Genomic DNA, 13,036 nt, shown 5'->3' with positions numbered 1-13,036 from the left:
CCATTCAAATTGTACTAGGTGTTATACATTCCTTCTGTGGCCAGCGTGGCACTTTCTATCCTGCAGAGAGTGCATCTAAATCTAAACCATTGAGGTACACATTGTTTATAGTGTTCACACTGTCATAAATGCTGAGCCCATTTAATATCTATTGAGAGGACTCTTCCACACTTCCATTTGCCACTTAGGTTGACTTGAAAGCAAACTGAAATCAGGCTCCTTCATTTCCATCTGCAACAGATCAAATTGTTTTCAACTGGGACTCTGTTCTGGTCCGGTTAGGTTTGCAGGCTGGTAAAACGTGGTCTCTCCAGCCCATGCTTATGGTGGAAGATACAGTGCCTTGCGAAAGTATTCGGCCCCCTTGAACTTTGCGACCTTTTGCCACATTTCAGGCTTCAAACATAAAGATATGAAACTGTAATTTTTTGTGAAGAATCAACAACAAGTGGGACACAATCATGAAGTGGAACGAAATTTATTGGATATTTCAAACTTTTTTAACAAATAAAAAACTGAAAAATTGGGCGTGCAAAATTATTCAGCCCCTTTACTTTCAGTGCAGCAAACTCTCTCCAGAAGTTCAGTGAGGATCTCTGAATGATCCAATGTTGACCTAAATGACTAATGATGATAAATAGAATCCACCTGTGTGTAATCAAGTCTCCGTATAAATGCACCTGCACTGTGATAGTCTCAGAGGTCCGTTTAAAGCGCAGAGAGCATCATGAAGAACAAGGAACACACCAGGCAGGTCCGAGATACTGTTGTGGAGATGTTTAAAGCCGGATTTGGATACAAAAAGATTTCCCAATCTTTAAACATCCCAAGGAGCACTGTGCAAGCGATAATATTGAAATGGAAGGAGTATCAGACCACTGCAAATCTACCAAGACCTGGCCGTCCCTCTAAACTTTCAGCTCATACAAGGAGAAGACTGATCAGAGATGCAGCCAAGAGGCCCATGATCACTCTGGATGAACTGCAGAGATCTACAGCTGAGGTGGGAGACTCTGTCCATAGGACAACAATCAGTCGTATACTGCACAAATCTGGCCTTTATGGAAGAGTGGCAAGAAGAAAGCCATTTCTTAAAGATATCCATAAAAAGTGTCGTTTACAGTTTGCCACAAGCCACCTGGGAGACACACCAAACATGTGGAAGAAGGTGCTCTGGTCAGATGAAACCAAAATCGAACTTTTTGGCAACAATGCAAAACGTTATGTTTGGCGTAAAAGCAACACAGCTGATCACCCTGAACACACCATCCCCACTGTCAAACATGGTGGTGGCAGCATCATGGTTTGGGCCTGCTTTTCTTCAGCAGGGACAGGGAAGATGGTTAAAATTGATGGGAAGATGGATGGAGCCAAATACAGGACCATTCTGGAAGAAAACCTGATGGAGTCTGCAAAAGACCTCAGACTGGGACGGAGATTTGTCTTCCAACAAGACAATGATCCAAAACATAAAGCAAAATCTACAATGGAATGGTTCACAAATAAACATATCCAGGTGTTAGAATGGCCAAGTCAAAGTCCAGACCTGAATCCAATCGAGAATCTGTGGAAAGAACTGAAAACTTCTGTTCACAAATGCTCTCCATCCAACCTCACTGAGTTTGAGCTGTTTTGCAAGGAGGAATGGGCAAAAATTTCAGTCTCTCGATGTGCAAAACTGATAGAGACATACCCCAAGCGACTTACAGCTGTAATCGCAGCAAAAGGTGGCGCTACAAAGTATTAACTTAAGGGGGCTGAATAATTTTGCACGCCCAATTTTTCAGTTTTTTATTTGTTAAAAAAGTTTGAAATATCCAATAAATTTCGTTCCACTTCATGATTGTGTCCCACTTGTTGTTGATTCTTCACAAAAAATTACAGTTTCATATCTTTATGTTTGAAGCCTGAAATGTGGCAAAAGGTCGCAAAGTTCAAGGGTGCCGAATACTTTCGCAAGGCACTGTACCTACTAAGTGTCCAATGGGACTGGTTCATCTTTCATGTTCTTCTTTTCATAACCAGCTTGAAGCCTTTCCCATTGAAGGAGCTGTTTGAATCAAGATGATGTGTGTTTTATAATACTTGCATGTGATAGAACTATATATATATATATATATATATATATATATATATATATATATATATATATATATATATAAACAGAATCGCACCTCTCTGCGGTTCGTTGCCCCTTTAAAACACTGACCCAGACACAGGAAATTGATTTTTACTGCACTGAAGCGCTATTTTTTAATAAACTAAATAAACAAAAACAAACACCTAGCTCTTTGAGCAATAACTGAAACACAACACAGGCACCTAAACTATAAACAGGACGGCTAAGCCGTTTACCTGTAACAAACAAAATACACAGGTTTGGTTTGGGGTTGTTGTTTGTGGTGTGTGTTTTGTTTTGTGTTTTGTGTTTTTTTTTGTGTTTTTTTTTGTTTTTTTTTTTTTGTTTTTTTACCACAAATAAATCTTCACTCACTTGGTACACCTGCACACACAGGCTGCCTTTCTTTTATACCCTGCACCTGGCTCTAATTTAATAATAATCACCAGGTGCAGGGGATAATCACCAATGAAAATTAAACAATGAACAATAAAACAATTAACAGAAATAATTAAACAATAAAACAAAACAATTAAATTAAATCAATGTGCATTTGCACATGTTTTTCATGCAGGGAGGGGGTTTATATATATATATATATATATATATATATATATATATATATATATATATATATATATATATATATATAAACAAACTACAACTTGTATTGTTAGAAAACGTTTAATAAGGCTTTATGACTTAAATGTATTTTTTAAAAAAATGGGTACTGTATAGTCTGAAGAAATACATTTTATGAATGTCTTCAATAAAATGAAGCTGTATTGCCTTACATGACATACCTACATGGACAAATAGTTTTACATCATTTAGGAGTCACGGATATGTGAGCTGGAGGAAAAGACCTGGTTCCTGGGTGTCCCGTAGCTGGCTTCCATAAACAGCAAAGCACAAAAGATATACATTTCTAATTAAATCTGTCCAGCGACAAATCGTATTGACAATGAAACCGAATGGTGCCTGATAATATCAACCAATCTCGTCCAGCTAATAAAACTGCTCTGACCAACCATGAGTCGAGATTTCCATCCTAACGACCAATCAACGCACGATATTTTCGGCGGACTTTTCAAACACACAAGACAAACTAGGAGATTTAAAAGTAGTGCTTCGGCCGCCTCAGGGGACCAATAGCTCCGCTTAACATTGAAAGAATAATGTAAAGACGTGTACGTTTAAATGTATCTATTCCCTTTTTTTTAAAAAAAATCGTGAAACTGTAACATACAAATGTTGTAATTGATTTATGGGAATTAGGGGCTTGTTAGTAAAATATTTTAATTAAAACAACAGGGACTATATTTTGTGGCAGGAACTTTTTGTCATCACGAGTCTTCCGCTAGTTTATGACGTAAAACCCTAGGCGTAGAAAAATACAACAACAAGAGGAATTTATACCGAGAAGAGCAGACAAGGAAGAGCGAAGAATTGAGTAAAATATGTTATTTTAAACATATTTTATTTACACAAAAACACACAATGGAAGCTTAAAAATTAACGTGATTTTTTTGTATACGCAAGGGTGTTTTTTTTCTTCATTTTTCTTTTGGATAGCAGGATATTTAAATAATCCCCGAAAAGGTAATTTTACAGTTTCTGTTTTTATAATTCCCTATACTGTTCATGTTGTGTATGTGTAAGTGTATTATATAACAAGGCACATATTTACTGACATCATTACTTAGTTGAGTTTACAGTGTTGACAGACTATGTGTGTACGTTGTTTTTTTAAAATTTTATTTCTGTTGGCTAAAAAAAAAAATCACAATGTAGATCGGTTATTTACAGTTGATGATACACAGACAGTAAGTACAGTGCATTTTCTCATTAAGTTGTTTAAAAAAAATGTTTCCCTTTCATTTTGTATATTTATTTATTTATGGGTTTAAAGCAGCTGTACACTGTATACCTAAAAATAAGCTAGAACCTTGGATCCGACCATAAACTATTTTTTAAAGGTTTTTTTTTTTTTTTACAGTAATAGCAGTGAATTTTAATGAAACAGTTTTAATGTATTTACCAGGTCCAAGGTTATGATTGTGATTTTTAAGTACCTTGGCATATATGTTATGTCTGTATTTCTTTGTTGTGACGAAGGGGTGTACTGTAGTTCAAAAAGGACATTTTGGTACATATTCGAACTGTGTAGAATGGGTTTTTCTCAAAATAAATACACTAATTAGGCTAAACCGGTACGTTTTATTCATGCTGTCGTTACTCGGGTTAATTTATTTGAAAAAAAAGAACGTTTCCTAGACAAAACAAGGGATACAGTAAAGATCCGCCCCTTCGTTCTGCAAACGAAGGGGGCGTAACTGGTGCATGTATTTACTATTTTATGATTTGTGAATTAATTATCTTTGTACTGCAAATAAGATGTTTAGTTTAAATGTACATGGTCCTTGGAGTGTTTTTTATTTTTATTTTTTTTAATCAGATGCATTTACTGACTGAGAAAATATCGCTGGTGTTTGTTTTGCACTCCATGTAAACATCGTTAATGATACCGACCTTTTTTTATATATAGCTATGGCCGGAGTGTTAGTAGGGTTAAAAAAAAGATATATAAATAAAGTACCTGTGCTACGGTATTACAGTATATAATACACCTAACGAAAAATCTTGTTTATATTGTTTTGTTTCTCATTGTGTGTATTACTTATGACTAGGTTTTGGGTTAGATGTGTTTTGTTTTAATTTCTGGTCTGTGAAGTTGATACAGTGTTTTATTTATTTATTAAAGTTTTGGTTTAAATTAGGTAACATTTTTAGATGAATTGCGTATTTTCGTTCTTGTTTTGCAAGTGGCATATCCGTGGTGTACGTGATCTGAAGACAACACCCGTCTGTAACCCCAGAGACGTCAATCTAAACTAAGGGGAGGGCTTTGTATAGCCCTCCCCTTTACAACCAAGGCTAGGGTGTTTTGTTTACAAAAACGAATCGATCTCAACTGTTTTTTTTTGTTTTTTTTTAATCAGGATGAAGGATTTAACAACCCAGAGTAACGAAGCCTTGAAATACATGAAACAGCTTAACCTGCATCTGGAACAGGAGACGAATTTCCTGCCCAAGCAAACTGGATTAAACCTGATTGAGTCCGCTCCAGAGGTGAGCCTTAAAACATACAGATTTGTGAAGTATATTGTTGAGAAATAATGCTTTAGTTAAATTGAATGTGTGCCTATATGTATGTATACTAATACATATATATATACTTTTATATACAGAATGACAACTGTGTCTCAGCAAAACGCAGAGATGCCAAAGTTGAAGATCTCTGGAGCTTGACGAACTTTTTTGGGTTTAGTACGGAGACCTTTGTCCTCGCTGTAAACCTGCTGGATAGGTTTTTAGCAATGATGAAGGTAAAAAAAAAATAGAGAAATAACTATTGCATCTTCTGATTTACTTCATCTTGTGAAGTTGTTTACACAGTATATACAGTTTAAGACCTTTACTTCAGTATTCCTGTTGCCTTGTTTAGTTGGGCTTGACTAATTATATTAGAATTCACTGATTAGCTATTACAGGTAGCATTACAGTATTTGCAGCAATAGTTAAATAGTAGTTATAGGTATGTGTACAAATATATAAATCCATTCAAAGTGTATGTACCAGTAGAGGACGTTTTCAGATGCAATAAAGTCATTGAACACATAAGAGATAAGGTAATGTGCACAATTGATCACATGCCAATTATAATATATCTCTGTCGTCTGTTTCTCTCTCTCTCCTGTATAGGTGCAGCCCAAACACTTGTCCTGCATTGGAGTCTGTTGCTTCAACATTGCAGCTAAAGTGGTGGAAGAGGAGTGTAATATTCCGCCCACCCATGACATAATCCGCATCAGTCAATGCAAATGCACTGTTTCAGACCTCAAAAGAATGGAGAAAATCATTTCTGAAAAACTGAAGTTTCAGTTTAAAGCTATAACTGCCTTAACCTTTTTGCACTTGTACCACGCTGTTGCACTTTCACATACCTCAGAAAGGTAGGCTTGTTGTATTAAGCATGCATCCAATGTCACCATATTCATTAGAAATAAAAGGCTGTGGGCGGTGAATAAAAGTAGAATAAGTATCACCAAGAATCCACCATTTAAAGAGGGACTGTCCAGTTACAAGTTGGCACGCATCTGTTTAAATTAATATTTTAGCTTCTTGATATCTCTCGTTAATTAATACATCTTGTAATATATGCATTTGCTGTAACATATATAAATACACAGATACTAATTATATTTTTATTTGGGCAGTTCTTTAGAAAGTTAAACACTCATTGATTTGATTGCTGCTATTGAAATCAGTACTTTTTTGCAATGTACGTGTTAACTGCGATGACCGAGCAGATGCTCAAACAGTGTTGTGTTTTGTTTTTCAGAAAGGAGATTCTGAATCTCGACAAACTCGAAGCCCAGCTAAAAGCCTGCTACTGTCGATTCATGTTCTCTAAGGCAAAAGTAAGTTTAAAATCTTTAATGTAATTTATATAATTCCGGTACTGAAGGTAAATTGCTCCAAATAATAGAGGTTAGTATATGTAATATATACATTTTCCTTTTTTTGCAGCCATCAGTATTAGCCCTGTCTCTCCTCACTCTGGAGATTGAATCCCTGAATTCCCGAGACTTGTGTGAAATTGCACAGCGTGTTCAGAAACATTCAAGGGTAAGCTAGACAGACAAAACAAGTATAATTTAAGATTCTTTTACAGTTTCAGTGTGCTGAAGCTGTATTCGTTTAGATTGGTAACTAATTGCAACATTAATACATTTTATTTGAAACTGAAATGTTGCATACACTGCCTTGCATTTCTTTTTAGACTTGCTCGATAACTCTTGCAATATAGGCAAATGGCTTTTTAAGTTTTAACTGCATTCTGGTGACTAACAAGAACTTTTTTGTTTTTTTTGTCACTCTAGATTGTTGATGGAGATTTGCTGTACTGGAGAGAGTTGGTATCAAAGTGTTTGGCAGAATATTCTTCACCTGAATGTTGCAAACCTGATCACAAGAAATTGGTGTGGATTGTTTCCAGGCGAACAGCTCAGAGTCTGCACAGCAGTTACTGCTGTATTCCTGAGCTGCCGACAATTCCTGAGGGAGGTTGGGACGAGAGTGAAAGGTAAGCTATTGTACTAGGAAGCTCTGCTTTAACTGACAATTAAGCTTTAATTATGGATCATTAGAGTTTTTACCAAAAAATAAATGGATCAAGCAGCATCACTTTCCACTGTTGCAGGAGTGAGTGCATTTAAAAATGTGTTTGTGCAGAATATTGCTTTCTAAATAAGCCTGTGTGCATATATGTGCATATATCTTTAAGAATGGAATCTTCCTTATGTTGCGTCTGTAGTCTGGGTCACAGTTATTTTTACAATGACGGGGATACAGTTACTGATAAGTTACATAAACCTTGAACATGGCTGGATGCCAAACACAACTTGACCGACATTTCTATTTTTCAGGAGGTCTTGTTTTGCTTCTAATCTCCTTTACTTTTAGTTCTTTTTAATTTGTCTATTTCATTTTTTTCTTGCCATTAAATTTAAGGGCTGGTTTATATTTAGGTGTTAATGTAAAAAAAAAAAAAGTTAGGTTTACAGTATACACACGTGAGCAGAACTGTACATAACATAGCTATACAAGTCTGATATTCGTATAGAATGGTTTACAATCCATATATCTTCAGGTCCTAATTACTTCTTGTCGCCCCCGTTCCTTTCCACCACCACCAGCGAGGACTCGTGTGAAGACATGAGCTGTGGAGAGGAGAGTCTGAGCAGCTCCCCAATGAGTCACCTGGAGGGAGCTTTCTTCCCAGAAGATCTGCGTCACAAATCCAAGTGGCTTTCAGTACAGTAGCAACCGTGAATCTTGTTTAAGACTGAGGAGGTCTTAATACAACATGTCATTGCTGTTGATTCCACACCATCAAGCAGTCTTCATTGGAGTTCTGCTCGCATAATATCGGGCTAAACCAAGTGCCTGTGGGACATGTACGTTTTCTTATGTGGTTGTTAACAGTTTTGACATGTCTCAGTAAGAAGTAATTTACAGGTTGCATTTATTTGGCAGCTGGCTATTATGTTAGGATTTTAAGTATATCGGTTTGTGAAAGTGATACCAGTTAGTCAATTTTGATTGTAGATTAATTAGTTCTGTTTGTACTTTTCACATTCCAGAAGATAAAGCACAAAGCAGCAGTATCAATACTTGCTACGATGCCAAGCACATCGTTCTTGTATTCCTCATTTGAAAAACAAAGACAGTTGAATATGAGGGGAAATGCCAAAACAGTTATTTTGCACATTATTTTTTATCTTTCAAGATGAGAGTAGCTTGCAGGGACAAAAAAACAAACTGTGCCTGTACATGTTATGCATCATATAGGGGTTATTCTAGCCTCTTAAGATGAAGAGTTGGAAATAAACTCACTGGTAAAATGTCAGTGCCTATGTAAAGACAAAAACACAAGACCAGCCAGCTTAGCTTCCATGAATTTCACTGTTTGAGGTGCAGAATGTCTATGAAGCATCTATGGTGCTACAATGTGTATTGTGCTTTACTGCGGACTGTTTTCTGAATTGCTCTGAAATTTGTTTTGTTACACTTTGAGATTATATTGCATGATTTTTTTTGTTGTTAATTACTTTAAGTGCCAACTTAAAGTATGCATAAAAGAGTTTACATGCGAGAGTAAAGAGTATGTTGTATGTGATAAGATCTGATTAGTTTAAAATGTGAGTGGTGTCAGGTTTGGCTTGTATGGACATTTGTTGTAAGTTGACTGATTCTGTGTGTGTAAAGCTAACTTTACAAAAAAAAGAAAAAAATACAAAATGTATAAAAATTGTAAAATGCCAAAAACTGTATGTATAAAAAAAACAACTTAAGTGTTAAAAAAAAATGTACAGAAAAATGCACAAATTTATATATGAAGTTATTTAAAATGTAAAATGTTCATTAGAAATGTAGCATTGTGTATAATTGCCTGTAGATATTAACTTATTGTTCATAGTTATACATATTGTAAATTTAGTTGTCATGATTTTGAAAATTTTGCAAGAATCTCAGGCAAATAAAAAATACTTTTTTTTTTATATATAAATGTTTTGATCTTTTTGTGGGATTGTCAACCTTTAAGTGCTAGATACATTACAGTACTAGAGAAAGTCTTCTTTTTAAACCTTTATATTTCATAATGAATATGTTAGTGGTTCCCTACCACAGTCTGTTTTTATTGAAGAATTGCGAACAGCTTAGATATATATGTGGACTAGTCCTAACCTTGTTCTGCACTCACGTGGGACTGTATTTAGTGTCCAGAATCAGCTTTCTAATAGGAGGTGCACTATTCCGATCCAAAGTGTATTTGGTATGGAAACCCATTTGATTTCATATTGAACCCATTATTTAGAAGAATTTAAAGAACCTAAACTAATCAAAGAAAGCCCAAAGGAAGTGTACTGTATGGTTCATTTTTGAACACCCAGGTACCCTCTTTGATAAGATGGATCCCTATCCATCTTTCTCAGGCTGTTACTGTTGAAAGACTTTGTGACTATTCATTATTGGATGTTTGTTCAAACAGTTTTTTGACCTAATATTCTAAGATAAATTAATAGGATGCCAGTTTGTGTTCATCCAAACTGCATGCTACCCTAGACTACTTTCCTTGTGAACTGAGAGGATGAAACACATTTAAGGGATTGGGTTTAAATCACTATTGGATGTGATAGGATGTGGATGTGAAGTCTCATTCTATATCAAGCCTTGTCCTTACAATTGTTATTTGCTAGTGTATAATGTGCTATAGCTGTTGTGTTTGCTTTCCTTTTGAGAAATTAAAGACTACGATGGGCATGGCGTTGGTCACCAACTCCTAAATATTTAGGCCTTCCTTGTTTTCCAAAGAAACAAGGATTGGTTTGCCTTGCTCAGGTCTGCCAAGTTGATCCGATTGGGCGTATAATGCAGTGATGATTTCATTTACAGTAGCAGTACTGTCACATACTTGGAACCTGCCACCAAAACCAAACATTAAAACCACTTCTGCTTTTCTCACTTCCTCATTTTGATATGTACGCTTGCTTAACAACCCACACACAGCTGAAAGTCTGAAGTTGCAGTTTGCAGTTTGTTTCCTTTGCAAAGAACAAGCTAATACGCAACAACAAATATATACTCATGCGCAAAAGAAACGCTACACTCAGGTCTAATGGATTTAATCAAATATTTTAAACATAGATCTCAAACAAAATCACAGAAAATGTGAACAAAAAAACAAATCACAGAATCATGGTAAGTTTTCAGTATGAAACGTGACACCCTGTCAAAATGAAAACATTACAAAGTTAGTATCGGGTATATGACCTCCCTGAGCATTAACACAAACCTGGCAGTGTTGATGCATAGACCTGTTCAGCCTCTGGATAGACTGCTGTGGGATGTTCCGCCACTTCCTGTGCAGCTGCAGCCAGCTGGCGAAGGTTGGCTGGTTGCGGTTGTCTCCTGTGGATGGCACTGGCAATTTGGTCAAACATGTTCTATTGGACTCAGGTCAGGAGAAAAAGCTGGCCACGGCAAGACCTTGACATTGTTTTCTTGAAGTCATGCAATTGTAATTGCTGTTCTTGCGTTATTTAAAATCATGTCTTTTCGAATAGCTATTTATACATATTCTTAATCAACTCATTTTGGCAATTTTAACTCAAATACCAAACACTGAGCACCTGGCGTTTTTATGAAATCACATGACTTGAGCTCAGTATTGTGTTATCCCAAGAAACAATACTACTCAAACAATCAACAAACCTATCTGCTCACTATTTAAAATTTAAATAACATTATGTATGAGCCCAATGAGCTATTGATGTAAAACTACTTAGACTGTAGCGTTTTCATTGTGCATGTAGAGCACTGTGTTTTTCACAAATACGAAATAACACAAAATAAAAATAAATGAAACGAAATACAAATATAAAAAGAAATAAAACGAAGAATCATTATAAAGCAAACATAGAATGCCATTTTTAAATTGGGAGGGTTATACAAAAAATACTTGCAATTGTAGTTGTCAAGGCTCAGCCGTTACCACGCGGTCTGAAGGGGAAACGGAGGCTCTGACTAGCACTTGTATAATTTGGAGCGAATAGTTTGGCTTTTAGTCGTTCTTTACATTTAAACAAATGTATATAGTTTAGTACAGGACAATTTATTTTGTATCATTAACTGTAACACAAAACGTGCCAATAAGCAGGTTTGTGAGACCATATTAGGTAATTTCTCAAAGAACCTATGGTGCACGGCGAGTGTTTTGTGATAATAACTGGGGAATGATTAAGCGAGGTGATATAAAACGGGTTCATCTGTATTTTGTATTAGTATGCTAATTCTTTGTTTTATTTCAAGAGGTGCAAACTTTGCACTGGAACAAATGCTGTTTTGGTTTTGAATGGATTTTAATGAATAAATATTGCTTAGTATTTAAATACTGAGAAACCCCAAGCTTGTTGTATACTGCGCCTGTGTGTGGATTGCCTTGCCCTGTGTGATGCACCTACCTGTGTTAACCGAGATGGCTGCCATGCATTGTGAGGAGTTGCTGTGATGGAGAATGTATTTGGACTTTCTGCCTAGCCTAGAATGCAGGAGTAGTCACCTGTGGAATCAAATGTTAATCAAAAGGGGGGCCTTGTATAAGAGTCACACAGACCTGTCAATAGGGAAAATGTGTCAGCCTGCCCAGCTGTACCAGAGCGGTGCAGTAACATGAATCAAGATACATCACACTGGGAGATGCTTAGATCGCTGAGCTTTTAAATACAGGACACAGGTGGTAGTTTTGACTAGCAGCCAAGGTAGGCTGTTAACAGAGCATCTTCTACTGCACCTCTTCAGTGCAGTAGAAGATGGTGAGAACTTGTAATTTAGACATTGCACATGAGGTTCCATTCGCTACATTGTTCTCGAAAAGGTTCTGCAGCATTGATGCTTAAAACTTGAGGGCTTATAGCAAACCTTGGGCTTCTGCTTAAAGTAAAATACAATTCCCATTTATTTGAAATGTCTTCACATTTTGGTTTTGCTTCACCTACAGATTGCAGATGGCATTTGTAACCATTTCCTGCTGCAGTTGGTAGGGGCTTGCCTGCTTAGTTTACAGATTGGCAAGTACTAAGGAATGCAAACAAGCTGGAAATGTAGGGTCAATTGCAGCGTACCAGATTTAGTCGACTTGATGTGTCTAACTAGTGGATTAGGCAGGTTTAGTCGACTTCATGTGTTTTACTAGTGGATTAGGCAGGTTTAGTCCACTTGATGCGTCTTACTAGAGGATTAGGTAGGTTTAGTCCACTTGATGTGTCTTACTAGTGGATTAGACAGGTTTAGTCCACTTGATTGGACTAAAGTGATTTCCATTACATGAGAGTAGATGTTAAAACTTCATGCTGATTTGAACTTGGTAACCAAGGTAAGCACCAACTAAGACGTAGCTTTACAGTAAACTAATGTGATCCACCTGCATCTCCATCCATTTGTGTTTCTTTCCATCTGATGATATAGATATCCTTCTGTCTGGTGTTGATGGGTGAAGTGTAATGCTGGCTCCAGGGATCAGCTTATTTTGCCACCCCAGCGCATCAGCACACACAACGGCTGTGATGCTGGCTCCAGAGATCAACCACAGTGCGGTCTCCCCAGCGCATCAGCATGACAACCGTCTGGATTGAGCTAAGTAGGGTACATTGTTATTATTATTTTTATTTGTTTATTTTTCAGCACGCCTTTATCCAAGGCGACTTACAGAGACGAGGGTGTGAGAACTATGCATCAGCTGCAGAGTCACTTACAACTACGTCTCACCCGAAAGACGGAGCACAAGGAGGT

The 13,036-nt window shown here is 36.6% G+C and overlaps 1 protein-coding gene across 1 annotated transcript; it reads left to right on the top strand.

The window, feature by feature from the left end:
- Positions 1-3,506: 3,506 nt before the first annotated feature.
- Positions 3,507-9,244, top strand: LOC117973133 (cyclin-G2-like). Its single transcript, XM_034924395.2, has 8 exons — positions 3,507-3,721; positions 5,122-5,251; positions 5,371-5,508; positions 5,885-6,135; positions 6,525-6,603; positions 6,713-6,811; positions 7,066-7,268; positions 7,882-9,244. Exons 2-8 carry the CDS (start codon positions 5,123-5,125, stop codon positions 8,006-8,008), a joined length of 1,026 nt encoding a protein of 341 aa, XP_034780286.2. The 5' UTR covers positions 3,507-3,721; position 5,122; the 3' UTR covers positions 8,009-9,244.
- Positions 9,245-13,036: the final 3,792 nt, after the last annotated feature.

This window comes from Acipenser ruthenus, chromosome 1, assembly GCF_902713425.1.
Source record: "Acipenser ruthenus chromosome 1, fAciRut3.2 maternal haplotype, whole genome shotgun sequence".
In the NCBI taxonomy this organism is placed as follows: domain Eukaryota; kingdom Metazoa; phylum Chordata; class Actinopteri; order Acipenseriformes; family Acipenseridae; genus Acipenser; species Acipenser ruthenus.
Note: the sequence above shows the minus strand (reverse complement) of the source record. Positions and strands in the feature narration are given on the sequence as shown.